Source organism: Gymnoscopelus braueri (genome assembly GCF_963280865.1).
Source record: "Gymnoscopelus braueri genome assembly, chromosome: 1".
Classification (NCBI taxonomy): domain Eukaryota; kingdom Metazoa; phylum Chordata; class Actinopteri; order Myctophiformes; family Myctophidae; genus Gymnoscopelus; species Gymnoscopelus braueri.
In genome coordinates, this window is record NC_137603.1 from 1043390 (window position 1) to 1067389 (window position 24000).

The following is a 24000-nucleotide window of genomic DNA, read 5'->3' on the forward strand; positions in this document are numbered from 1 at the left end:
ACATAACTCTATCTGTACATAACTCTATCTGTACATAACTATCTGTACATAACTCTATCTGTATCTGTACATAACTCTATCTGTACATAACTCTATCTGTACATAACTCTATCTGTACATAACTCTATCTGTACATAACTCTATCTGTACATAACTCTATCTGTACATAACTCTATCTGTACATGACTCTATCTGTACATGACTCTATCTGTACATGACTCTATCTGTACATGACTCTATCTGTACATGACTCTATCTGTACATGACTCTATCTGTACATAACTCTATCTGTACATAACTCTATCTGTACATAACTCTATCTGTACATGACTCTATCTGTACATGACTCTATCTGTACATAACTCTATCTGTACATAACTCTATCTGTACATAACTATTTCTTTTCAACGTGGTGGAAATGAGCCGTTTTCGATCGGCGATCACTCTGCAATGGAGGATCGCGTTAGAAATATTATTATTTATTTATTATTATGTTCCAGGCGTTGGTCGGGACCCTCCGCCGTCTCGCACGCACGCTTTGTTTACATGCGCGTCCTGGTCGGGGCTTCTACAGCACGAAACGTATCAACGTTAAGTGGATGGAAGATATGCTGGCACTAGATGTATCCTATTTTAATAAACCTCTGGCACACGATGTGTTCATTTACAAAAAAAGTAAAATTACGGAGATAAGAGGTGTCTGCCCTCTAACAGTATACAATGTGTTCCTCTGTAGTGAGTGTGTAAATATAATGGTCCTCTACAGTCATATAAACATACAGTTATCCTACAATGTAGCGTCTGTTTGGATTCCAGGGGCGTGGCCTCTGACCCTCTAGCGGTGGCGTGTGTTTACAGTAGGTCAATGTGTGTAGGGGCGTGGCTATAGGGTCAAAAGGTCACCTGCATGCTGCTGGTGTTGCTCTTCTGGGTCGAGGGGCTCCAGCTCTGACCACGGAGGTCTGGAGAGAGACGTCTGAGGAAGAACACTACACACACACACACACACACACACACACACACAGTTTACAAAACTACACAACACAAACACACTGTCACAAAGAACTCTCTTGTGTGTTAAGAGTTGTTCTGATACCTTTTATCTGTCATTTGTTTTCCATCTGCAAGCAGCTTATACAATATGTAGTGGGGGTCCCTACTTCATCTCTCTCAGCTAAGGGGTCCCTGCTTCATCTCTCTCTCAGCTAAGGGGTCCCTGCTTCATCTCTCTCAGCTAAGGGGTCCCTACTTCATCTCTTTCTCAGCTAAGGGGTCCCTGCTTCATCTCTCTCTCAGCTAAGGGGTCCCTGCTTCATCTCTCTCTCAGCTAAGGGGTCCCTACTTCATCTCTCTCTCAGCTAAGGGGTCCCTGCTTCATCTCTCTCTCAGCTAAGGGGTCCCTGCTTCATCTCTCTCAGCTAAGGGGTCCCTACTTCATCTCTTTCTCAGCTAAGGGGTCCCTGCTTCATCTGTCTCTCAGCTAAGGGGTCCCTGCTTCATCTCTCTCTCAGCTAAGGGGTCCCTGCTTCATCTGTCTCTCAGCTGAGGGGTCCCTGTTTCATATCTCTCTCAGCTAAGGGGTCCCTGCTTCATCTCTCTCTCAGCTAAGGGGTCCCTGCTTCATCTCTCTCTCAGCTAAGGGGTCCCTGCTTCATCTCTCTCTCTCTCAGCTAAGGGGTCCCTGCTTCATCTGTCTCTCAGCTAAGGGGTCCCTGTTTCATCTCTCTCTCAGTTAAGGGGTCCCTGCTTCATCTCTCTCTCAGCTACAGGGCCCGCATTTAGAGTGTGTTGTGGGGGTATGGTTATGTATTATTTCAGAGTGTACAGTAGGGTATAAACGTTACCTGGATGGTACGGTAACACTGTGAGAACTCTGCTGTCGGGGGAGGAGGGTTGGAAACACGACCCCTGAACCTGAACAACAGAAACGTTCCTTTAATATCAGTGTCATCTTATGACATAATGACATATGATGACATCACTCAACAGTAATCAAAACAACATACAGTGTAAGTGTATACAGGGTATCTGCACATTTATAAAGTCACCAAACGACCTTTAAGACCTTTTTAATGCCTCTAAAATGAAGAAAATATAAAACCAATATAATGACATTATCTTCACTATGCTGCCTGTTCATTACAGATCTGATCATTTCTGATTTTATTGACAAAATGCTGAACAGAAAAAGCAGAAAAGACATTATGTAAAAAACAACAACAATTAAAACACACAACTTATTGTGGGGACGTTTCACACACACACACACACACACACACACACACACACACACACACACACACACACACACACACACACACACACACACACACACACACACACACACACACACACACACACACACACACACACACACTAGCAGTTTAACGAGCTTCAAGTTCCTTACAGAACAGAGCAGATCTACAAGCTCACAACGTGTTCTTCATCAACACACATATAAGATAATAAACATATAATAGATATGATATTTAACATATATAAACATAGTAAACATAGTAAACATACCTTTATAAAGGTTATAAATGTTTAGTTTTCTGAACAGATGAACACAGCTCCTCAAAGTCGCCGCCATCTTGGTGTCACATCTATTACTGTCCCCCCAGAACATGTGACTATCTATCTCTACCGTTCCGCCTTGAATATGAATAACAAACACTGATGTTTTAAAGGTTATTCATCACAGAACAATGTGTTAAGTTAAATAAACTATATGTTTAATATTTAATGTTTTAAAAGACGCTTTTTAAACATTAAAGGTGATTTAAACTCAACATACTACCACTTCCGCTTCCGTCATTGAACATTTTCTATAGAAATACTATAAATACTATAAATACTATATATATGTATATATACCAAAGTAAAAATGATAAAATAGTCAAATATGAAATATGTTTTTCTTTTGTAATACTTACTATACTATATACTATAATAATAAATGGATTTATTGATTGTAGAAACACTTGACACGGCAGTGTTAATGTTTTACAGCAAATTCAGAGTCTTAGTCTTATGAATAAAACACCATTTAGCTTTAGTCCTATTTTAGTTCTGACATTCTTAGTCTTAGTCTAGTCTTAGTCGACTAAATATCCAAACCTTAGTCTTTAGTCTTAGTCAACAAAATTAACTGTCTTCAACTACAGATAATACAATAACAGGGTTTAAAGATTAAAATGCCCTTTAAAAGATATATATATATATATATATATATATATATATATATATATATATATATATAGGCCTATATGCATTCATAAGGGAATTAAATGTGCTACAAGCTTGTAGATCTGCTATTTATTAATTTTTCTTGAACATTTGTGCAAATCTTTCAATACATATATTTTTTGAAACAACATTATTAATTTTAACTCAAATCTTTGCTTCTGGGGGGTCCCTAGAACACCGCTGAGTCTGGGGGGCCCCTAGAACACCGCTGGAACAACATTTTGATGGGGGTCGGGGCCCACAAACGTTTAATTTTGAGGGTCCTTGACAAGAAAAAGTTTGAGAACCAAATGTTCGCTTTAGATATAAATATCTAATATCCTGCCTGTCTGTCTGTCTGTCTGTCTGCCTGTCTGTCTGTCTGTCATCATGTTGGTGATAGAGACACATACATGTGAAGATAAATAGCGGCTCTGTCTCTCTGGAATGACCTTTAACCTCTTCAGCCCCAGTCTGTCTGTTTCTCTGAACCAATAAATACAAAACATGAGTAAAAAAAGAGTAGATTGTCACTGAAGAGCTTTGGTGTAGAGGGACAAAAGAAAGAGCACTGAGTGCAAATACTTATCCAGTACAAATACCAACTGGAAACCAGTGGTGTAAAGTAGTTATAAGTACATTTACTCAAGTACTGTACTTAAGTACAATTTTGAGGAACTTTTACTTCGCTGGAGTATTTCCAATTTTCAGTACTTTTACTTTTACTCCACTACATCTCAGAGGCAAATATTGTACTTACTCCACTACAATTATTTGAAAACTTTAGTCACTAGTTACTTTGTAGATTTGTATTATTACAAAACATACATTAACCACTTCAGTCCTATATACATTTCTGCCATTTGAAAATAGCAGATCTACAAGCTCACAATGTGTTCCAACACGACGCATTATGAGCTTGTAGATCTGCTATTTTCAAATGTTTTTGATCCATTTAAAAGCTTGTGAAATGGGACATTCTGCTTAATGAGCACTTTCTTTCTAATTTGGCACTTTACGTATATTTTGATACCAATACTTTTATACTTTTACTCAAGTAGATTTTGAATTCTGGACATTTACTTGTAACAGAGTATCTCTGCATACTGCAGTATTGATACTTTTACTTAAGTTAAAAAAAACTGAGTACTTTTCCCACCACATGGAAACAGATGCAGTTCGGTGCTTCATCCATTTCTCTGTCTTTAATTCCACACAGAAATACCTGTTAGTTTCCTCATGTCAGTGAGAAGGTTTTTAACAGAGAGACAGTGTAGTGGCTCAGAGGCATGGTGGGAAAAGTACTCAAATGTTTTACTTTAAGTAAAAGTATCAATTCTACAATGCAGAAATACCGGAATTCAAGTAAAAGTACAAAAGTATTGGCATCAAAATGTACTTAAAGCACCAAAAGTAAAAGTACTCTTTATGCAGAATGTCCCATTTCAAGTTTTCGAATGTATAAATATCTTTTGAAAACAGCAGATCTACAAGCTCACAATGCGTCGCATCGCGATGCATTGTGAGCTTGTAGACCTGCTGTTTTCAAATGGTCTAAATGTATATAGGGCTGAAGGGGTTAATGTATGTTTTGTAATAATAATCTAAATCTACAAAGTAACTAGTAACTTTCAAATAATTGTAATGGAGTAAAAAGTACAATATTTAGATCCGAGATGTAGTGGAGTAGAAGTAAAAGTATTGGAAATTCTCCAGTAAAGTACAGTACTTCAGTAAATGTACTCAGTTACTTTCCACCACTGCTCAGAGGTTCATTGTTTACCTGTGATCCTAGTTTACTGTGTGTGTGTGTGTGTGTGTGTGTGTGTGTGTGTGTGTGTGTGTGTGTGTGTGTGTCCACATTGTGAGCCACGCTGCCCCCTGCTGGCCGCTATAGTAAACAACAGGTTATTCTTCATGAACTCACCTGGCTCATAAATCAGTCGGTGGTCCTCAAACCTTTTCATGTCAAGGACCCCCAACACCATACATATTAGTCCACGGACCCCTACATTTGAATAGATACACCAGGGACCCCCATAAGAGGGTTATTACATCTATAGCAGTGATTCTAAACTATTCTAATGTCAAGGGCCTCCAGTTTTCTATGCATTAGACCACGGACCCCCATCTGATGGCATTTCTTTACCTCTGGGGACCCCTAATCTAACACAGCAACACCATCAGTGTTCATTTAACTCAGAGCGGTGTCATCCAGTAGGTCTGTGAGATCAGATCTTCATCGCAGGGTTCAAGGTTCAAGTTTATTAATGTCCCAGAAGGGCAATTAGGTCTGCAATTAGGGCCTGCTGGTTAAGACTAAAGGTGATGGAGCCTTTGTAAGGCTGTTTGCTGTTTGTTCTCCGGTGGCGGAGGTGGGTCAGGCTACTGTCTCTTTGTTTTCCTACCGTGAGACAGCGTGACGTAACAGCACAGCTGTGTCATATATGGTCTAATCAGGTGCGGACTGCAGTGCGGAGTGATTTATTAATGTGATTAGGCCCGTGCTATTGTGTCCGGGTAGCTCAGTCGGTAGAGCTCTCGCCTTCAGACCACAAGGTCATGGGTTCGATCCCGGGCACCGCCAACTCAGCGTATGAGTAGCACGGCTTGGGTGCGGTAAGTCGTGCGGTAAGTACTGGGAGCTGAGGATAGGTGTGGCGCTCCACCTCAGCAATCCATCTCCCAGGGGTCTAGCGCATAGTAACGGGGACAGACTCCCGCGTGTTACTCGGCTGATACCGACAATAAGCCATCTCCCGACCTACTTATTATGATGCTGGTTTGAAGCACGGCTAGAAAGCTATTTCAACCAATCAGATTGCTTGGACGGAACTACCTGTTGTATACTTTCTGTCAATACATTCTGTTCAGGTGATTATGTTTCTAAGTGTCAGAGTTAAGAAGCGCTCGTTTTCAGTAACACGTCGTCCTGCTGTCTCCTGCATCATGTGACATTTATAAACCGGTGGTACAGGACCGTTAAGTGATTTATAACGAGCGCTTCAGAACTCCAACTCTCCCTCCATGATGCTCAATGTTCAATGTGTTTCTGTATAATGACCAATGAGCTCTGAGACTGAGACACACACACACACACACACACACACACACAGTCAAGGATCATTTTTATCAGTTTGATTTATTTACATAAATTAACATATCAGAGAAGGACGTCTTAATCAGGGACAGGGAGGTCCTGTATGATGCAACACATGGAACCAAATGGACCCTTACCATGTGTACACTCTGAGAGCTACAGAGCCTCTAAGGGTCCATTTGGTTCCATGTGTACACTCTGAGCTACAGAGCCTCTAAGGGTCCATTTGGTTCCATGTGTACACTCTGTGAGCTACAGAGCCTCTAAGGGTCCATTTGGTTCCATGTGTACACTCTGAGAGCTACAGAGCCTCTAAGGGTCCATTTGGTTCCATGTGTACACTCTGAGCTACAGACCCTCTAAGGGCCCCTTAGGTAACGCCCTCAAAGGGCCCCTAGGGGAGGCGTCTACTTCTTCTCGGGGGTCTGGTCACCGGCCTCCAGTTTGGGGGCGTCGGCCTTGGGGTCGCGGTAGGCGGGGAAAACCTCCCAGGGGGTCGAGAGGTCAAACTTCCGGAACTCCTGAGAGAGTTCTACGGGTTCAGCGACCACACGCTTCAGCTCATCATCATAACGAACCTGATAGAGAGACATAGACACACACAGAGAGAGAGAGAGACACGCTTCAGCTCATCATCATAACGAACCTGATAGAGAGACATAGACACACACAGAGAGAGAGAGAGACACGCTTCAGCTCATCATCATAACGAACCTGATAGAGAGACATAGACACACACAGAGAGAGAGAGACACGCTTCAGCTCATCATCATAACGAACCTGATAGAGAGACATAGACACACACAGAGAGAGAGACACGCTTCAGCTCATCATCATAACGAACCTGATAGAGAGACATAGACACACACACAGAGAGAGAGACACGCTTCAGCTCATCATCATAACGAACCTGATAGAGAGACATAGACACACACAGAGAGAGAGAGACACGCTTCAGCTCATCATCATAACGAACCTGATAGAGAGACATAGACACACACAGAGAGAGAGACACGCTTCAGCTCATCATCATAACGAACCTGATAGAGAGACATAGACACACACACAGAGAGAGAGACACGCTTCAGCTCATCATCATAACGAACCTGATAGAGAGACATAGACACACACAGAGAGAGAGAGACACGCTTCAGCTCATCATCATAACGAACCTGATAGAGAGACATAGACACACACAGAGAGAGAGAGAGACACGCTTCAGCTCATCATCATAACGAACCTGATAGAGAGACATAGACAAACAGAGAGAGAGAGACACGCTTCAGCTCATCATCATAACGAACCTGATAGAGAGACATAGACACACACAGAGAGAGAGAGAGACACGCTTCAGCTCATCATCATAACGAACCTGATAGAGAGACATAGACACACACAGAGAGAGAGAGACACGCTTCAGCTCATCATCATAACGAACCTGATAGAGAGACATAGACACACACAGAGAGAGAGACACGCTTCAGCTCATCATCATAACGAACCTGATAGAGAGACATAGACACACACACAGAGAGAGAGACACGCTTCAGCTCATCATCATAACGAACCTGATAGAGAGACATAGACACACACAGAGAGAGAGAGACACGCTTCAGCTCATCATCATAACGAACCTGATAGAGAGACATAGACACACACAGAGAGAGAGAGAGACACGCTTCAGCTCATCATCATAACGAACCTGATAGAGAGACATAGACACACACAGAGAGAGAGAGACACGCTTCAGCTCATCATCATAACGAACCTGGTAGAGAGACATAGACACACACACAGAGAGAGAGACACGCTTCAGCTCATCATCATAACGAACCTGATAGAGAGACATAGACACACACACAGAGAGAGAGAGACACGCTTCAGCTCATCATCATAACGAACCTGATAGAGAGACATAGACACACACAGAGAGAGAGAGACACGCTTCAGCTCATCATCATAACGAACCTGGTAGAGAGACATAGACACACACAGAGAGAGAGACACGCTTCAGCTCATCATCATAACGAACCTGATAGAGAGACATAGACACACACACAGAGAGAGAGAGACACGCTTCAGCTCATCATCATAACGAACCTGATAGAGAGACATAGACACACACAGAGAGAGAGAGACACGCTTCAGCTCATCATCATAACGAACCTGATAGAGACATAGACACACACAGAGAGAGAGAGACACGCTTCAGCTCATCATCATAACGAACCTGATAGAGAGACATAGACACACACAGAGAGAGAGAGAGACACGCTTCAGCTCATCATCATAACGAACCTGATAGAGAGACATAGACACACACAGAGAGAGAGACACGCTTCAGCTCATCATCATAACGAACCTGATAGAGAGACATAGACACACACAGAGAGAGAGACACGCTTCAGCTCATCATCATAACGAACCTGATAGAGAGACATAGACACACACAGAGAGAGAGAGACACGCTTCAGCTCATCATCATAACGAACCTGATAGAGAGACATAGACACACACAGAGAGAGAGAGACACGCTTCAGCTCATCATCATAACGAACCTGATAGAGAGACATAGACACACACAGAGAGAGAGACACGCTTCAGCTCATCATCATAACGAACCTGATAGAGACATAGACACACACAGAGAGAGAGAGAGAGACACGCTTCAGCTCATCATCATAACGAACCTGATAGAGAGACATAGACACACACAGAGAGAGAGAGAGAGACACGCTTCAGCTCATCATCATAACGAACCTGATAGAGAGACATAGACACACAGAGAGAGAGAGACACGCTTCAGCTCATCATCATAACGAACCTGATAGAGAGACATAGACACACACAGAGAGAGAGACACGCTTCAGCTCATCATCATAACGAACCTGATAGAGAGACATAGACACACACAGAGAGAGAGAGAGAGACACGCTTCAGCTCATCATCATAACGAACCTGATAGAGAGACATAGACACACACAGAGAGAGAGAGACACGCTTCAGCTCATCATCATAACGAACCTGATAGAGAGACATAGACACACACAGAGAGAGAGAGAGAGAGACACGCTTCAGCTCATCATCATAACGAACCTGATAGAGAGACATAGACACACACAGAGAGAGAGAGACACGCTTCAGCTCATCATCATAACGAACCTGATAGAGAGACATAGACACACACACAGAGATAGAGAGATAGAGACACACAGAGAGAGAGAGACATAGAGACACAGAGAGAGAGAGAGAATTTAACCCCTACCTGGGTTCCATCTTGGAGGAAAACCTCTCCGGTGACAAAATGGCCGAAAGAGATCAAAAAGGTCAACCAAATAACAGGATTTTTGTCTAGGATTGGCCGTCTAGTCAGTAAGAATACTCTGAAGATTCTTGCAGGGGCCCTCATACAAGGTCATTATGATTATGCATGATCCTCATGGTATCACAACACCTCCAAGGCCTTAAAAACAAGGCTCCAAACATCCCAAAACAAACTTGTAAGGCTACTTCTTGGCCTCAATCACAGAACCCATCTAACCCCTGCTCATTTTGCTAGGATTGGATGACTTAGGGTTGAGGACAGAGTACAGCAACTTGCTATGGGCCTGGTCTTCAAGATACACCACAACATTGGGATCCCCCTGTATTTGTCTAAATACTTCCTGAATGTTAATGAAGTCCACGATCATAACACCAGAGGCAGCTCCACTGATCATGTTCAACCCAGATTTGGCTCAACAAAGGGAATGAACTCGTTCTCATGCTATTCATCAAAAATGTGGAATGCCCTACCAAAAGGAGTAAAGGAGTGTAAAACCCTACTGCCCTAAAGATACACCTTCAGGAGGCTGCAATTCAAAAATGGCCTCTGTCTAAGTCTTAACCTAAGTCTGCCTCCTCCAGAATTTAACTCTTGAAATTTAGCCAAATTCAATGTAAAGCGCGATACAAAGCGTGAGCGAAATGTTAATCACAGGCAGCTGATGGCAGTGTTGACTTCGTCGACCAAAACTACCAACTACCTTTTTTCAATGACGAAAACTAAATAAAAACGATATACAAACTAAGCTATGATGACTAAAACTAAGACTAAATATATTGACAATTTCGTCAGCAAATAAAAACTAGACTAAAATGTTAGTGAGGGATCTAGTGGAGAAGAGATCAAAGACGAGTCATTTTATGTTTGGTTGCGCTCGGGTGTTGCACTCTGAAAATAGCAGATCTACAAGTTCACAACGCGTTGCGCTGCGTTGTGAGCTTGTAGATCTGCTATTTTCAGCATTCAACCAAGTGTAAAATCAGCCATTACGACGTCATCAAGGCACCGCCAACATACATTTTAGTCGACTAAATCAACTGTAGATTTAGTCGACTATAATCTTATGATATTTAGTCGACTAAAACTAGACTAACAGTAAAACATTTCAGAATGACTAAAATATGACTAAAACTAAATGGAATTTGATTCAAAAGACTATGACTAAAATTTGCTGTGAAAATCAACACTGGCTGATGGTATCTGTCTGTGCTGGTTGTCTGTCTGTGAGAAGGAGCCGCTCTGTGACGTTTCCATGGCGATGCGTACATGGAAGGGTTTGTTGACGCCTCACCTCCACGTATCCTGACAGGGGGAAGTCCTTCCTGAAGGGATGACCCTCGAACCCGTAGTCAGTCAGGATGCGACGCAGGTCTGGGTGGTTGGAGAAGAACACGCCATACATGTCCCACACCTGTACACACACACACGCACGCACACACGCACACACACACACACACACACAGGTTTGTATATTATACTTGTGAGGGCATCAACATTTTAGCTGAAAATAGCAGATAAAAGCCAATCAGCTGCACAGCTAAGTTTAAAAATGGTTACCGAGTTAGTTCAAGGGATATTTCACTTTAAAAAAACGTTGGGTCATTTTATCGTCTACTCAGGCTTTTGTGAGCCCCGCCCCCAGACAGTTTTTAAGTTGCTTGATTCAGTATTTATATATTTGATATTCATTTTATCAGACACGCCCCCTTCCTATACAAACCCATTGTAACTTCAAACTCCATTTTAACCATGTTAGATTCATCTAAAACACCCGTCCTTGATTCTGGTGACTCATCCTGCCCTCCTAATACGTGAGGGGGCGTGTTTTTTCAATTACTTCCTTCATTTATTTTATTCATTTTCTTTATTGTATTTTCTTTTTTTAATTTTCAATTTTTTTAAAAATAAATAAATGAAAAAAGTAATTGAAAAAACATGGCCCCCCCTGGTGGGGGCGCTCATCCAAGCCGGCCAGTGATTGGTGGGGAGCTCACAGGAGTGCTGCCTTCCAAGTGGCTAATAGGGTGGAGGCTCCATATATAAGAGAAGCACAGATCTCAGTGCGTCTTCCTCCGCTTCCAACTGGCCACACCTTATGTTCTGTTACTTATGAGTTCTATGATTTGAAGTTATTTCCAGTTGATATAAGTTGATCCTGAGGTGATTGTTTCTTTTGCTTATTGTTTATGATAGGAAGGTAAGATATTGTATTATTGGTTATTTTGATGGGTAAGAGATATTACTTTCAGTTAGTTCTTTTGATTTGTTACTTTAGTTCCTACAGATCTGAGATCTACACCCTTATGACCCAAGTTTATGTTACTCTTTTGTTATTACTTTATATCTTTATAAATAAACCATTGTTATATTTTGCACTTCAACCCTTTGTTTGTGTGGCTACTTGGGAGTTGGGGAAGGCGGGAACATATTCATGTTGTGTCTCAGGCACCCCTAGACTGGGGCATAACAGTGGTACCGACTGAATCACGTCGATACCACAGAGTATCTGTTCACTTAAAAACTAACGGTACCACGTTTTCCGTACTCTTGAACGCATCTTGAAAGAAAGCAAGCGGGCGGAAATGACTAAACGAGGCAACCTGAACGCACCATCACACTTCACTGATGGATAAAAGTAAACAAACACGCATGGCCGGCCGAAAGAGATCTGAAGTGTGGTTACACTTTACCAAGATGGACAGGAGGGTTATTATCTGCTATTACAACTTTATCTCTGCTATTGCAACATACAGTGGGGTGAACAAGTATTTGATACACTGCCAATTTTGCAGGTTTTCCCACTTACAAAGAATGTAGTGTTCTGTAATGTGTATCATATGTACACTTAAACTGTGAGAGACAGAATCCAGAAAAAAAATCCAGAGAATCACATTGTATGATTGTTAAGTAATTAATTTGCATTTTATTGAATGAAATAAGTATTTGATCACCTACCAACCAGTAAGAATTCCGGCTCTCACAGACCTGTTTCTTGTTCTTTAAGAAGCCTTCCTGTTCTCCACTCATTACCTGTATTAACTGCCCTGTTTGAACTCATTACCTGTATAAAAGACACCTCTACAACACACTTTAACCTCGACTCCACAATGGGCAAGTGAGCTGGGACCACAGTCTCAAAGAAAACCATTAGTAACACACTACGCCGTCATGGAATAAAATCCTGCAGCGTCCGCCAGTGCATGTCCAGGGCTCCAGGCCCGTCTGAGGTTTGCCAATGACCATTTGGACGGCGTAGTGTGTTACTAATGGTTTTCTTTGAGACTGTGGTCCCAGCTCTCTTCAGGTCAGGTCCTGCCGTGTAGTTCTGGGCTGATTCCTCACCTTTCTCATGATCATTGATACCTCACGAGGTGAGATCTTGCATGGAGCCCCAGACCGATGGAGATTGACCGTCATCTTAAACTTCTTCCATTTTCTAATAATTGCGCCAACAGTTGTTGCCTTCTCACCAAGCTGCTTGTCCTGTAGCCCATCACAGCCTTGTGCAGGTCTACCATTTTGTCCCTGATGTCATTAGACAGCTCTTTGGTCTTGCCCATTGTGGAGTCGAGGTTAAAGTGTGTGCAGAGGTGTCTTTTATACAGGTAATGAGTTCAAACAGGTGCAGTTAATACAGGTAATGAGTGGAGAACAGGAAGGCTTCTTAAAGGGGTAGTTCACCCCCAAAATAACTTTTTTTCTATTGATTACTCACCCCATGGAGCCTTGAATTCATGGATATTTTTTTGTTTTTGTCGCATTCCTTCCTTTATTATTTGATTATAATAAATTTGTCCCCATTGATTCCGGTAGGAGACACAAATGCATTTGTGTCTCCTACCGGAATCAATGGGGACAAATTTATTAAAATCAAATTATTGGCTTAGGAATGTGACAAAAACTAAAAAATATCTATGAATTCAAGGCTCCAGGTGGTGAGGAATCAATAGAAAAAAAGTTATTTTGGGGGTGAACTATCCCTTTAAAGAACAAGAAACAGGTCTGTGAGAGCCGGAATTCTTACTGGTTGGTAGGTGATCAAATACTTATTTCATGCAATAAAATGCAAATTAATGACTTAAAAATCGTACAATGTGATTCTCTGGATTTTTTTCCCTGGATTCTGTCTCTCACAGTTAAAGTGTACCTATGATACAAATGACAGAACACTACATTCTTTGCAAGTGGGAAAACCTAAAAAAAATCGGCAGTGTATCAAATACTTGTTCTCCCCACTGTACTACATACTATACCGTTAAGGTCAACAGGTCATACCTCTCTCTCGTACCAGTTGGCGGCCATGTGAACAGGAACAGCAGAGTCTACGGGGGTCAGCTCGTCTGTGTACGTCTTCACACGGATACGAGAGTTATACCGCAGGGACAGGAAGTTGTAGACGATCTGTACATGTCACATGACATACAGTACAGAGTTAAATATCACATGACATACAGTAGTTAAATATCACATGACATACAGTAGTTAAAAAGCCACACATTTCAAATATTCCTTTTTAAACACCAGGTGGATTCGATCCAGTCAAATCAAATCACGAATGTATATCATTTTTAATATAAAATATTGTATGCAGTAAAACTTCATTCAACCAAAAAGAACAACAGCCCCAATGTGTTATTCGTAATGATTTGCTTGCACATGAAAGCATGAAGCCTACAAAAATGCTACGACATTTAACAACTAATCACGCCGAGCACGCAGATAAACCAGTGGAATTCTTTCGCCGAAAAGAACGAGCGTTGCTCGGCGAAAAGGAGACCATGACAAAACTAACTACTATCTCGGCCAAAGCCCAAATGGCATCATATGAGGTTGCATACTTAATTGCACAGACAAAAAAGCCACACACAATTGGGGAAATCCTTATTAAACCCTCTGCTATAGTTATGAGTGGGATTATGCATGGTGATAAATTCACCAAGGAGCTGGATACAGTGCCCCTGTCTGATAACACCATAAGCAGGCGCATCACTGACATGGCACAGGACGTTAAGTGTCAACTGATGCTTTGCAGTTAGATGAGTCCACAATTATTGCAAACTGTGCCCAGCTGCTTGTATTTGTGAGATACCGTTTTGAAGGAAAACTGGAAGAGGAGCTGCTCACTTGCACTACGCTGGAGGGAACGTGTACAGACGAGGACATTTTCACAAAACTTTTTCAACAAGCTAAGAGAGGAGGGACTGTCTTGGGATGATTGCATCGGTGTTTGTACAGACGGTGCGGGGGCCATAGGACGGGACTGAAAGAGTCTTACAAGTGGCTCCTCCTTTTTTGTATAAAATGCTATACATTTGTACGTGTATATACGTGTATGTAACATAAAAACTGTAAAATAAACTTTATATAATCACGTCCACTCAACACCGGGCTATTCGCAACTCTCTGCAACGAACTGGGCTCGGAGCACGAAGGCCTGCTGTTCCATACTGAGGTGAGATGGCTGTCCAGGGGAAATGTTCTCACCCGCCTGTTTGAGCTGCGGGATGAGGTGCGCTTATTTCTGATGGAGAAAGCACCAGAGCTGGCTCAGCACCTGACTAAACCTGAATGGGTAGCAAGGCTGGCGTATTAATCTAGCATATTTGATAAACTGAATGGACTTAATCTGTCCTTGCAAGGTGACAACACAAACATCCTGTCCCTGAGTGATAAAATCCACGCATTCACAAGGAAACTCGAGCGCTGGACTGCGCGAGTTGAAATGGGCACGATTGATATGTTTTCTGAGCTTCATGAATTCATGGAGGAAAATGAACTAAGTGTTAACATTGTGAAGCGCTCCATCACTGCTCACCTGCGAGCCCTCCAGGAACGATTTCACAAATATTTCCCAAAGGAAACGGCACCAGAATAATATGACTGGATAAGATCACCATTCACTGTGACCGCTGCGCAGCACCTGTCATCCGACCTGGAGGACGCACTTGATGAGCCGTCAAGTGATCGGACCTTAAAGACAGCGTTTGATACTATGCCGCTTGCCGAGTTTTGCATTTCAGTGGAGAGGGAATACCCACAGCTATACAAGGCTGCAATGGATGTACTGATACAGTTTGGATCTACGTACTTATGTGAAAAGACTTTCTCAGCACTGACTTACATTAAAAATAATTACAGGTCGAAACTAAACGTGGAAGATGATCTCCAAGTGGCCGTCTCTCAAATTAAACCCAGAATGGACTTGTTGTGCTCCCAGCACAGTGCCCACCCATCTCATTAGGTACTGTAAATGTGATTGATTGAATTCTATCTATATTAACAACATTATTAACAGTAACCCTACAAGCAGTAGCTCTGCTCAAAAGTCACACTAAAAGTATATCACAATTTACACATACAAATGTTGTTTTCATTGTGGTCTGTTCACTGTTGTACTTCAATTAGTAAAAAATAAATAGTACATAAATTACTTATACACTGTAAATATTTTGGTTGTTATGCGTGTTATATTTGTTTGTGTCGTTATGCCTATGTGTTGAGAATAGCCCTAGGCTTAATACATTACATGTGCGCTCAAATGCACACCAAACGTGCAAGTTTATGTTCATTTCAAAATTGCTATACTCCATAAATTAGCATAAATTAGGGTTAGGTGGGGTCGCGAGTCAAAGGCAGCCTTATTTTGGTGTCGCGGGCTGAAAGGTTTGGGAACCCATGGGCTATAAGACAGAGACATGTGAACCCATGGGCTATAAGACAGAGACATGTGAACCCATGGGCCATAAGACAGAGACATGTGAACCCATGGGCTATAAGACAGAGACATGTGAACCCATGGGCTATAAGACAGAGACATGTGAACCCATGGGCTATAAGACAGAGACATGTGAACCCATAGGCTATAATACAGAGACATGTGAACCCATAGGCTATAAGACAGAGACATGTGAACCCATGGGCTATAAGACAGAGACATGTGAACCCATGGGCTATAAGACAGACACATGTGAACCCATGGGCTATAAGACAGAGACATGTGAACCCATGGGCTATAAGACAGAGACATGTGAACCCATGGGCCATAAGACAGAGACATGTGAACCCATAGGCTATAAGACAGAGACATGTGAACCCATGGGCTATAAGACAGAGACATGTGAACCCATGGGCTATAAGACAGAGACATGTGAACCCATGGGCTATAAGACAGAGACATGTGAACCCATGGGCTATAAGACAGAGACATGTGAACCCATGGGCTATAAGACAGAGACATGTGAACCCATGGGCTATAAGACAGAGACATGTGAACCCATGGGCTATAAGACAGAGACATGTGAACCCATGGGCTATAAGACAGACACATGTGAACCCATAGGCTATAAGACAGAGACATGTGAACCCATGGGCCATAAGACAGAGACATGTGAACCCATGGGCTATAAGACAGACATGTGACACGGGGGGAGTTTTACCGTGAGGGAAAAGCTCACAGTCTCACCAGAACTCACACGGAAGTTTTTTTAAATTCAAACCTAGTTTTTTTTATAGTCGAACACTTTTATTTTTTATATTCGAATATTCGTTGACAGCCTTAGAGTGTGTGTGTGTGTGTGTGTGTGTGTGTGTGTTGGTGTGTGTTGGTGTGTGTTGGTGTGTGTGTGGTACCTCAAAGCGGTTCTGTCTGGACGGGATGTCCACGGCCGTCAGGTCGATCATGTTTCTGAACTGAGCGTTGCTGTGATCCTTCAGGAAGGTCAGCATGGGGATGACCCCGTCAGGATGAATCATCACCTCTAGCTCATTGAAGCATGTCACCTACACACACACACACACACACACACACACACACACACACACACACACACACACACACATATATAAGTATGGTGCAGAGAGAACAGTGTTCTCAGTAAACTATGAACCATCTGTCTAAACTATATACTATCTAAATAATGTTCTGTACATTCCAGAAAAAAATCTAAGTAACATTAGAGAAGAGAGAAGAGTCTAGGACGTGTGGAGCGTTGTCCAGGGTGTTTTAGAGAAGAGAGAAGAGTCTAGGACGTGTGGAGCGTTGTCCAGGGTGTTTTAGAGAAGAGAGAAGAGTCTGGGACGTGTGGAGCGTTGTCCAGAGTGTTTTAGAGAAGAGAGAAGAGTCTAGGACGTGTGGAGCGTTGTCCAGAGTGTTTTAGAGAAGAGAGAAGAGTCTAGGACGTGTGGAGCGTTGTCCAGGGTGTTTTAGAGAAGAGAGAAGAGTCTAGGACGTGTGGAGCGTTGTCCAGGGTGTTTTAGAGAAGAGAGAAGAGTCTAGGACGTGTGGAGCGTTGTCCAGAGTGTTTTAGAGAAGAGAGAAGAGTCTAGGACGTGTGGAGCGTTGTCCAGGGTGTTTTAGAGAAGAGAGAAGAGTCTAGGACGTGTGGAGCGTTGTCCAGGGTGTTTTAGAGAAGAGAGAAGAGTGTAGGACGTGTGGAGCGTTGTCCAGAGTGTTTTAGAGAAGAGAGAAGAGTCTAGGACGTGTGGAGCGTTGTCCAGAGTGTTTTAGAGAAGAGAGAAGAGTCTAGGACGTGTGGAGCGTTGTCCAGGGTGTTTTAGAGAAGAGAGAAGAGTCTAGGACGCGTGGAGCGTTGTCCAGGGTGTTTTAGAGAAGAGAGAAGAGTCTAGGACGCGTGGAGCGTTGTCCAGGGTGTTTTAGAGAAGAGAGAAGAGTGTAGGACGTGTGGAGCGTTGTCCAGGGTGTTTTAGAGAAGAGAGAAGAGTCTAGGACGTGTGGAGCGTTGTCCAGGGTGTTTTAGAGAAGAGAGAAGAGTCTAGGACGTGTGGAGCGTTGTCCAGGGTGTTTTAGAGAAGAGAGAAGAGTCTGGGACGTGTGGAGCGTTGTCCAGAGTGTTTTAGAGAAGAGAGAAGAGTCTAGGACGTGTGGAGCGTTGTCCAGAGTGTTTTAGAGAAGAGAGAAGAGTCTAGGACGTGTGGAGCGTTGTCCAGGGTGTTTTAGAGAAGAGAGAAGAGTCTAGGACGTGTGGAGCGTTGTCCAGGGTGTTTTAGAGAAGAGAGAAGAGTCTAGGACGTGTGGAGCGTTGTCCAGAGTGTTTTAGAGAAGAGAGAAGAGTCTAGGACGTGTGGAGCGTTGTCCAGGGTGTTTTAGAGAAGAGAGAAGAGTCTAGGACGTGTGGAGCGTTGTCCAGGGTGTTTTAGAGAAGAGAGAAGAGTGTAGGACGTGTGGAGCGTTGTCCAGGGTGTTTTAGAGAAGAGAGAAGAGTGTAGGACGTGTGGAGCGTTGTCCAGAGTGTTTTAGAGAAGAGAGAAGAGTCTAGGACGTGTGGAGCGTTGTCCAGAGTGTTTTAGAGAAGAGAGAAGAGTCTAGGACGTGTGGAGCGTTGTCCAGGGTGTTTTAGAGAAGAGAGAAGAGTCTAGGACGCGTGGAGCGTTGTCCAGGGTGTTTTAGAGAAGAGAGAAGAGTCTAGGACGCGTGGAGCGTTGTCCAGGGTGTTTTAGAGAAGAGAGAAGAGTGTAGGACGTGTGGAGCGTTGTCCAGGGTGTTTTAGAGAAGAGAGAAGAGTCTAGGACGTGTGGAGCGTTGTCCAGGGTGTTTTAGAGAAGAGAGAAGAGTCTAGGACGTGTGGAGCGTTGTCCAGGGTGTTTTAGAGAAGAGAGAAGAGTCTAGGACGTGTGGAGCGTTGTCCAGAGTGTTTTAGAGAAGAGAGAAGAGTCTAGGACGTGTGGAGCGTTGTCCAGAGTGTTTTAGAGGAGAGAGAAGAGTCTAGGACGTGTGGAGCGTTGTCCAGAGTGTTTTAGAGAAGAGAGAAGAGTCTAGGACGTGTGGAGCGTTGTCCAGAGTGTTTTAGAGGAGAGAGAAGAGTCTAGGACGTGTGGAGCGTTGTCCAGGGTGTTTTAGAGAAGAGAGAAGAGTCTAGGACGTGTGGAGCGTTGTCCAGAGTGTTTTAGAGAAGAGAGAAGAGTCTAGGACGTGTGGAGCGTTGTCCAGGGTGTTTTAGAGAAGAGAGAAGAGTCTAGGACGTGTGGAGCGTTGTCCAGGGTGTTTTAGAGGAGAGAGAAGAGTCTAGGACGTGTGGAGCGTTGTCCAGGGTGTTTTAGAGAAGAGAGAAGAGTCTAGGACGTGTGGAGCGTTGTCCAGGGTGTTTTAGAGAAGAGAGAAGAGTCTAGGACGTGTGGAGCGTTGTCCAGAGTGTTTTAGAGAAGAGAGAAGAGTCTAGGACGTGTGGAGCGTTGTCCAGAGTGTTCTAGAGAAGAGGGAAGAGTCTAGGACGTGTGGAGCGTTGTCCAGAGTGTTTTAGAGGAGAGAGAAGAGTCTAGGACGTGTGGAGCGTTGTCCAGGGTGTTTTAGAGAAGAGAGAAGAGTCTAGGACGTGTGGAGCGTTGTCCAGAGTGTTTTAGAGAAGAGAGAAGAGTCTAGGACGTGTGGAGCGTTGTCCAGAGTGTTTTAGAGGAGAGAGAAGAGTCTAGGACGTGTGGAGCGTTGTCCAGGGTGTTTTAGAGAAGAGAGAAGAGTCTAGGACGTGTGGAGCGTTGTCCAGAGTGTTTTAGAGAAGAGAGAAGAGTCTAGGACGTGTGGAGCGTTGTCCAGGGTGTTTTAGAGAAGAGAGAAGAGTCTAGGACGTGTGGAGCGTTGTCCAGGGTGTTTTAGAGGAGAGAGAAGAGTCTAGGACGTGTGGAGCGTTGTCCAGGGTGTTTTAGAGAAGAGAGAAGAGTCTAGGACGTGTGGAGCGTTGTCCAGGGTGTTTTAGAGAAGAGAGAAGAGTCTAGGACGTGTGGAGCGTTGTCCAGGGTGTTTTAGAGAAGAGAGAAGAGTCTAGGACGTGTGGAGCGTTGTCCAGGGTGTTTTAGAGAAGAGAGAAGAGTCTAGGACGTGTGGAGCGTTGTCCAGGGTGTTTTAGAGAAGAGAGAAGAGTCTAGGACGTGTGGAGCGTTGTCCAGGGTGTTTTAGAGAAGAGAGAAGAGTCTAGGACGCGTGGAGCGTTGTCCAGAGTGTTTTAGAGAAGAGAGAAGAGTCTAGGACGTGTGGAGCGTTGTCCAGAGTGTTTTAGAGAAGAGAGAAGAGTCTAGGACGTGTGGAGCGTTGTCCAGGGTGTTTTAGAGAAGAGAGAAGAGTCTAGGACGTGTGGAGCGTTGTCCAGGGTGTTTTAGAGAAGAGAGAAGAGTCTAGGACGTGTGGAGCGTTGTCCAGGGTGTTTTAGAGAAGGTTCTGACAGCATTACGGTTCATCACACAGTGAACTAACCTGGACCTGTTGAACATACTTCGGCATCATCTCAGCCACGTATTCCCCGAACGCAGCCAGCTGGCTGTGAGTGACAGCATCCTTAGGCCTCACTGTGGCTGTAAGGAAAGGAGACAAGGGTTCATATTAACACTGAGGATGTAAGGAAAGGAGACAAGAGTTCATATTAACACTGAGGATATAAATGTAGCTCCGCCGCAGCCGATCTGCAAGACCACAACGCTTGGCTGATGCAACGCGGTGGGCTTGTAGCTCAGCTGTGTTCTCTGCACATCAGACATTTATATACGTGGGGTAAGAAGTTGTTGACTAATATTTCTCCTCTTATCAAAAAACATGAAAATGAACATAAATTAACTCATTCACTGCCAGAACTTTATTTTTTTGCGTTTGCCCACTGCCAGAGATTTTTAATTTAAAAAAAAAAGTACTCAGGAGCCGAGATACAAAATGTTTAAGTTTTAAGTTAACAAGGAAGTGGATGGGAGTCTAGATCTTCAACAAATCATATCTCCTTGGTCTTTGGGTTAAAAAAAAAAAAAAAAAATAAGGAAAAAAAAAAAAAAAAAAAAAAAAATATATTTTTTTTTTGAAAAAATTAAAAGTCGTTTTAGTCGTTCTTGGCAGGGAATGACATAACCTTTAACTAATATAGTTGGTTTCACTATTTTGTTTAACCTGTTATTAGAGCATGTGTATGTGTGCACGTATGTGTTTATTATTATACTACTATACATTATTTTATACAATTATATTATTATATGAAATATTAGAATATATTTGAATATTAAACTAAATAAAGCATTGAAATTCGAATAGGATTATAGAGGAGAACTGACAGCCCTAGTGTGTGTAGGAGGCGGAGCTGTGTGTGTAGGAGGCGGAGCTGTGTGTGTAGGAGGCGGAGCTGTGTGTGTAGGAGGCGGAGCTGTGTGTGTAGGAGGCGGAGCTGTGTGTGTAGGAGGCGGAGCTGTGTGTGTAGGAGGCGGGGCTGTGTGTGTAGGAGGAGTCAAGTGGCCGTCCCCTCTCTTCATGTTGGTCGTGACATAATTATCTTTTTCTACTTTTTTTTTTTTACCGTTTCTTGATAAAAAATACTTTTTCCTCAGTTTTTTTGGTTGCCAAAGCGCGACCCCAATTCCCCGCGACCCCCACAGAACATGGTAAAAACTCACGTCTGGTCTCAGCGCCGCCGCTCTGCAACCTGACTGCATGCTGGAGACAGGACACACTGCCCCCTACTGGACGCTGGAGACATGACACACTGCCACCTGCAACAGAAAAACACAGTTTTTTTTTTGGGGGGGGGGGGGGGGAGGGGACATTAGCCAGAAATAGCAGATCTACAAGCTCACAACGCGTAGAAAATACACATTAGCCCATTGAAACCGGGAACGCATTCCTGTCATTTTTAAGATTTCTTTGGGCTATTCAAAAATAGCAGATCTACAGGCTTGTAGATCTGCTATTTATTTATTTTTAAATCGTGAAAATTTGTGCAAATCTTTGAATATATATATGTACATTTTTAACTCAATTCTTTGCTTCATGGGGGGTCCCTGGAACAACATATTTTGAGATGGGGGTCCGTGGCCAAATACATCTCATTTTGGGGGTCCTTGACATGAAAAAGTTTGAGGACCACCGATATAGAATGATATGTTTTTCCCCCCAAAAAAACTGTAGGACTTAGAAGACATTTGTAGAATCCCCAGAAGCAAACGCAAAAAAAAAATAAAAAAAATGCAGATCTACAAGCTCATAGTGCCGCGCTATGAGCTTGTAGATCTGCTATTTTTGAATAGCCAAATAAATCTTAAAATGACACAGATGTGTTACCGGTCTTATAATGGATTAATTCATCTCTCTCTCAGCTAAGGGGTCCCTGCTTCATCTCTCTCTCAGCTAAGGGGTCCCTGCTTCATCTCTCTCTCAGCTAAGGGGTCCCTGCTTCATCTCTCTCTCAGCTAAGGGGTCCCTGCTTCATCTCTCTCTCAGCTAAGGGGCCCTGCTTCATCTCTCTCATCTAAGGGGTCCCTGCTTCATCTCTCTCTCAGCTAAGGGGTCCCTGTTTCATCTCTCTCTCAACTAAGGGGTCCCTGTTTCATCTCTCTCTCTAAGGGGTCCCTGCTTCATTTATCAGACCTACAGACCCTATATTTAATCATACAGGGGGAACACATTCTAACAGGGAAACAACATTAATCAGATCTTTAGACTCATATATAATCAGATCTAACAGACTCATATATAATCAGATCTAACAGACTCATATATAATCAGATCTTTAGACTCATATATAATTAGATCTAACAGACTCATATATAATCAGATCTAACAGACTCCTATATAATCAGATCTAACAGACTCCTATATAATCAGATCTAACAGACTCATATATAATCAGATCTAACAGACTCATATATAATCAGATCTAACAGACTCATATATAATCAGATCTTTAGACTCATATATAATTAGATCTAACAGACTCATATATAATCAGATCTAACAGACTCATATATAATCAGATCTAACAGACTCCTATATAATCAGATCTAACAGACTCATATATAATCAGATCTAACAGACTCATATATAATCAGATCTAACAGACTCATATAATCAGATCTAACAGACTCATATATAATCAGATCTAACAGACTATAAGAGGATCAGTATCAGTCAGTACAGTCAGGCTAGTGTTAGCATTAGCTTTAGCTCGAAGGTCAGAGCTGTGTGTGAACACCTACTACACACTGTAGTGTAAACACACTGTAAACACACACCTAACAGACACACATGAAACACACACATCATAATAATAACATTAATAATAATAACATATTTACTGTTCAGACTCCTTAGAGCTGAAGCTCCTCTAAACAACCGACCCAGAGCCGCCATGTTGTTTCTACCGGATGTGTTCCGATGGCGAATATGAGACTTCCGGTTGATGATCTCTTCAGAATAAGAGTATCTCATTAGAGTAAACAGAAGTCATTGAAAAACGGTTCATTTGCATATTATTAATTAAAACTATAAGTGGTGGAAAAAGTACTCAATTTTTGAAGTAAAAGTATTAATGCTGTAGTGTAGAAATACTCTGTTACGAAGTTTAAAAAGGTAATCAAAAGGTACTTGAGT

The 24000-nt window shown here is 42.7% G+C and overlaps 2 protein-coding genes across 2 annotated transcripts in view; both read right to left on the reverse strand.

The window, feature by feature from the left end:
* LOC308077702 (AP-2 complex subunit alpha-2-like) overlaps positions 1-2598 on the reverse strand; it is a 58517-nt gene extending 55919 nt beyond the window's left edge. Inside the window, exons 1-3 of the mRNA XM_080418568.1 lie at positions 2527-2598; positions 1845-1914; positions 904-989 (exon numbers count right to left, since the gene is read on the reverse strand). Of these exons, the coding sequence (XP_080274694.1) occupies positions 904-989; positions 1845-1914; positions 2527-2593 (223 nt within the window). The 5' untranslated portion in view covers positions 2594-2598. The remainder of the gene's footprint in view (positions 1-903; positions 990-1844; positions 1915-2526) is intronic.
* A 3962-nt stretch (positions 2599-6560) lies between these two features.
* On the reverse strand, positions 6561-23779 carry LOC308086660 (NADH dehydrogenase [ubiquinone] iron-sulfur protein 3, mitochondrial-like). Its single transcript, XM_080430291.1, has 7 exons — positions 23706-23779; positions 22029-22124; positions 20854-20951; positions 17283-17432; positions 13929-14054; positions 10945-11064; positions 6561-6906 (listed from the first exon to the last, which is right to left on the reverse strand). The coding sequence occupies exons 1-7, from the start codon at positions 23758-23760 to the stop codon at positions 6736-6738; spliced, it is 816 nt and encodes a 271-aa protein (XP_080286417.1). The 5' UTR covers positions 23761-23779; the 3' UTR covers positions 6561-6735.
* Between the last annotated feature and the right edge of the window lie 221 nt (positions 23780-24000).

Coding starts and splice junctions, on each gene's coding strand:
- LOC308086660 (XM_080430291.1), bottom strand. CDS start 23,760: ATGGCGGCTCTGGGTCGGTTGTTTAGAGGAGCTTCAGCTCTAAGGAGT. Junction 17,433..20,853: donor AGTATGTTCAACAGGTCCAG/GTTAGTTCACTG, acceptor GTGTGTGTGTAG/GTGACATGCTTCAATGAGCT. Junction 11,065..13,928: donor CCAACTGGTACGAGAGAGAG/GTATGACCTGTT, acceptor GTGTGTGTACAG/GTGTGGGACATGTATGGCGT.